This window comes from Fomitopsis serialis (assembly GCF_022376445.1).
Source record: "Fomitopsis serialis strain Sig1Antser10 chromosome Unknown B0H18scaffold_545, whole genome shotgun sequence".
Taxonomy (NCBI): Eukaryota; Fungi; Basidiomycota; class Agaricomycetes; order Polyporales; family Fomitopsidaceae; genus Fomitopsis; species Fomitopsis serialis.
Genome location: NW_025955505.1, coordinates 1 through 4,352, shown reverse-complemented (window position 1 = coordinate 4,352; position 4,352 = coordinate 1). Strand labels below are relative to the sequence as shown.

The window sequence follows — 4,352 nt, the reverse complement described above, 5'->3', positions numbered from 1 at the left end:
ACTGAAGAGAAGCTCTGTAACCTATGTCGTACGTATATACGTATAATGTGTATGGGATCGACGAGTACTGATCAGATACCATACATGGCCTCCAAATCTGTCATTCAACACCAATACAGCACGAATTCGTTCAGGGACAACGTCTGCTCAAACTCTACGGAGCGAAGACACCTGTCCGCCCGCTCGCCGGTCTCGACGATATACTCTCGACGCATCGCTCGTGCCCGGACATCCGCCACCAAGTACACAACCACCTGCGTCGCGATCGCGTGTCCCCACAGTGGTGGGTATGTACTGCAACGAAAGAACGTGGGGGGGAGTCTTCGTCGGACCCCATCTAGCGCATTCGTGCGGGCCGTTTCCAGGGATGGTCGAAGGCAGTAAGCCCGAACTCGGAGTCTAGCCTATCACAGGCTGGATGAAACTCTGACACGGAGACGAGCCATTTCTGGAGTATGAGATCAGCTTGCACAAAAGACGTGTCGCCCAGGTTAGCGGCGACGTCGAGCGGCGGCGCCGACGCTGGCTCGCCAGCCGAACTCGCGTATCCCGTCGACTCGTGACGTTCGTAGTGTGCGCATGAGGCGCATGATGGGAGCGCGCCACGGCCGTCAACGTGGACCTCGCGTACTGCACGGTATTGACCGGCTCCGAGAAAGTCCGAGGGACCCTCGAACCAAACGAAGGTCCCACAGGTGCACTGTACGCGCGTTGCCGAGCAGGGGAGGACGGCTGGGCGAGATGAGATATTCAGGAAACGAGGAGGGCGAGGGAAGCCAAGCACCACCTCCCGAGGACGGCTCACTGGCAACCTCCGGCGCGCGCGACGACAGGCTGCGGAGATCCACGCAGCAGAGCCGCTCTAACGAGGTGAGCGCGGTGGCGGTGCTTGAGTCCGCCTCGAGCAGCTCCTGCACGCGCGGCAGGGCTAGCACGTGGAGATGTCACCGAGGAGCCCTGCCAGCAGTGCGGGTAAAGAACGATCTTCCCCGTCGACGGTCGTACCGGCCATCCAGAGCGTGGCTGTGTATGCGAAGCTCCCGCAGCCAACAGGCGCAAAGGTGAGGCTCTTCCAGCATGTAGGAGTATACCTGCGTCGGTCGGGACGGTTCCAAACGCGAGAGGACGACGCGCCGGGCAGCGGGACGAATGTGTCGAGGTGCGAGGGAGAGCCTGCGCGCGCCGTCGACGTGGACGAGGACGAGGATGATGGACCATATGTCGTCGTTCAGCGCATGATGGTTCGCCGCCTGCATCTCTGATGATTGCTGTGAGCGTACGAGTGAGCCGGGACTACATAGAAGCGAAGATGAGCAGCGGACCTATGTAGTGCAGGGCGAACCGCGACTGGCCACAGCAGACGTCAATTACAGCCTGACGTGTCCAGAACGGTTCGTGCGTCCGCGGTGCCGAAACTGGTCAGAATGGTATAGCTGGCATGTCATCAAGGGAGGCAAGCACTCACCGCGTGCGTCAGTGTGCGTGAAGCTTGACCTCCGCGCGCTGTGTCCGGCCTGTCATGGGGCTACTCGCCCGCCGTTGCCTGCCTCGGGCTCTCGCCCCGCCGCACGTCGACCTCTCGCGGCACTGCAGTCGTGGAGGCATCCCGCGCTCGCCGTCTTCCGCACCGTGCCCAGCCACGAGCGTCCGTGCTCGTGACCGCCCTAGTCGACCGTCGGCCAGCAGACGACTTGCGGCGGACGGGCTCACAAGTGTCGTGCGTCGCCTGCGTCATCCGAACCCGCACACTCCAGAACGTCTCTCGACGTGTAGAGCACTGCCAGCCCTTCGCGCACGGCCGCATCCTCGGTGCCCGCAATTGGCGTCGCTAACGCATACCGCACGCAACGCAACCGCCGCGACGTGCACGTCAGACGCGTTTCGAGGGCGAACAAGATGCGAGGAGCGCGACTCGCGACGGACGGTCTGCTCTGCAGAGCGTAGCCCGTGCGTTCCACTCGCCGGGGCCCAACACCAGCAGCGCGCTCGACGGATGAAGCACCTGCCGCCAACGGAGCACAGCACGAATGCGCGTGAGTACTCACCACTGGCAGCGGCGCGTGCCGACCACCACCCGCCACGACGAGCAGACGAGTATCGTTGAAGACGGCTTCGCGTCCCGCGTGCAGACGAGAGGCGAGGGACCTGCTTAAGTACCACGGGAGCGCACGCTGACCGCGACCTCTCTTCTCCAGGCGACCGGGTCGGACGGATGTCGATCTGAGAGGACGGGCTTTGGGGGACGGAGGGGCAGAGAGTCGAGGAGACGCGGATGGCAGGCTCGCCGCACGGTGTGGCAAGTGTGCGTTCGCTGAGGGGGACGGGGAGGGATGGGCGATGACGAGGTGGAGGAGGCGTGGACGAACGGACGGCAGGCATCAAAGGCGCAAGCAAATGCTTCACCGAGCCTCGTGCGGAGCCGCGCACGCAGTGACGCGCCCTGGCACGCGAGGTGGGACGGCGGCGCAGCGGGTCGAGTGGACACTGACTGGCTCCCTGCGAACGGCGCTGGCCGGCTCACGTCTGGTACGGTCTCTTTCGCTCACTCATAATCTGACGCGGCCCGCTGGCTTTGATTCGGACTGCGTCTTGCCAGTCGCTTTGGAGCACGGGCGGAACGACGCCGCCGCGGCGCGTGGCTGGGACTAGCGACGCGACGCGACGAACTGGAGACGACTCACTGTCCACGTCTGCTTGGGGAGACCAGGCAGCACGTGAGATCCTCTTCATTTCTGCCAGAGTACTGCGCCCTGGCTGCTCGCCACGCACTTGCGTCCACTCACGCTGGAAGACGTTGCAGAGCCGCATGAGCGGCAACAGCCGTCGAAATGGAGTCGTCGAACGACGAGCCGGGGCGACCCCCGAGAGCATGGTCGGTCACGCTGCGCATGTACTCATCGCCTCTCCCCCTCTCCGTTCGGGCCGGTGCCTCTGGTCCTCGATGCACGGCACTCGTCCTCCGTGTGCAGATAGTCGCGCCCGACACGCCACCACTGCGTCCGTCTTCATGTGTGTGGGGAGCGCGGAGCACCCGACTGTGTACCCGGACGATACGGCCATGTGGCAGAGGGACGTGGGTTCGACACCGCTCTCAAGCGCTGAATAGACTCTATACGCGGACAAGCATTTCCATTCATATCAATACCACGTCTGCTCGACATAGCGTATCGCGAGTCATTCAATCAATGTTAAGAACAAGTGTCCGCCACGCATCCGATCGCAATATGCGCGTGACGACCTGCTGTCCCGGTGCACTACTCGACCTGCCCCACGCAGAGATTCTCACCGACCTCCAAGTCTGCAGGGCACCTTGTCAGGGACATCGGGTCTGCAGATCGATGTGTGGGACACGTACCACAGGCGGAGTCGAGCCACGGGTTCAGCGCATACAGCTGCGCGGCGGTGAGCCCGTAGTCGGACTCGATCTCGGCGCAGTAGTCACTGCTGGCAACCGTGTAGATCTTGTTGCACGCGGGAGAGCCCTTGACGCAGTACGCCTCCTAGATGGGGACGGTTAAGCGAGAATACGAGGTGAATTGACCAATACATACCTGCGCCTCGAGATCTTAGACATGCCGCAAGGTGAGTTGTGAGTAAGGACCGTACGGGGTGGAGAGACATACCATCGCAAGTCGACGAAATCTCAGGGTTCCAGCGCAGGAAGTCGCTGAAGGCGATGCCGTAGCTACATCACACGTCAGCTTGCTGGATCATACACATCCGTTTCGCTGGGCACTGACCTCGTATCAATGCTGGTGCACGAATCGCCGGTCTGCACCGTGTCTGGGGGAGCTCTGAGATGGTTTATCCATGAATAGCCGAGATGAGCACTCACAGTACGTAGTACAGCTATCCGCAGAGTCAGTGATCGAACCGCGCGGAGACAAGGGCGAGACTCACTTGGTCCAGCTGCCGCTCGCGATGTTCGTAGGCGTCGGGGACGCTGTCGACGTCGTCGCCGTCGCCGTGGTCGTCGTCGGGAGCACCGTCGAGGTAGTCACCGTGGCCGTGACCGTCGACGTCGGTGTCACCGAGCTCGTGCCAATGGTGACAGTCGACGTCGGCGCCGAGTCCGGGCCAACACACAGCACCTCGCCGATCTCGAGATCGCAGTTCGAATCCAGCCACGGGTTGAGGGCCAGCAGTTGCGCCGCGGTGAGTCCCTCGTTGGCTTCCACGGAGGGGCAAGTGTCCCAGAGACGACTGTGTAGAGGCTGGGGCACGCGTCGCCTGGGAGCCGGATGTCAGTTGATGCGACCAGGAACAGTAGGAAGTCGTACCTCCGCCGCCGACGCAGTACGCTTCTTGAGCCGCAAGGTTCGTGCACCCCGTATTGAGCTTGGAGGCATCTG

General features: G+C 62.5%; 1 protein-coding gene across 1 annotated transcript; it reads left to right on the top strand.

The window, feature by feature from the left end:
• Positions 1 to 741: 741 nt before the first annotated feature.
• Positions 742 to 1,262, top strand: B0H18DRAFT_1130752 (uncharacterized protein; the record flags this gene model as incomplete). Its single annotated transcript, XM_048035495.1, has 2 exons — positions 742 to 870; positions 933 to 1,262. 2 exons carry the CDS (start codon positions 742 to 744, stop codon positions 1,260 to 1,262), a joined length of 459 nt encoding a protein of 152 aa, XP_047884422.1.
• Positions 1,263 to 4,352: the final 3,090 nt, after the last annotated feature.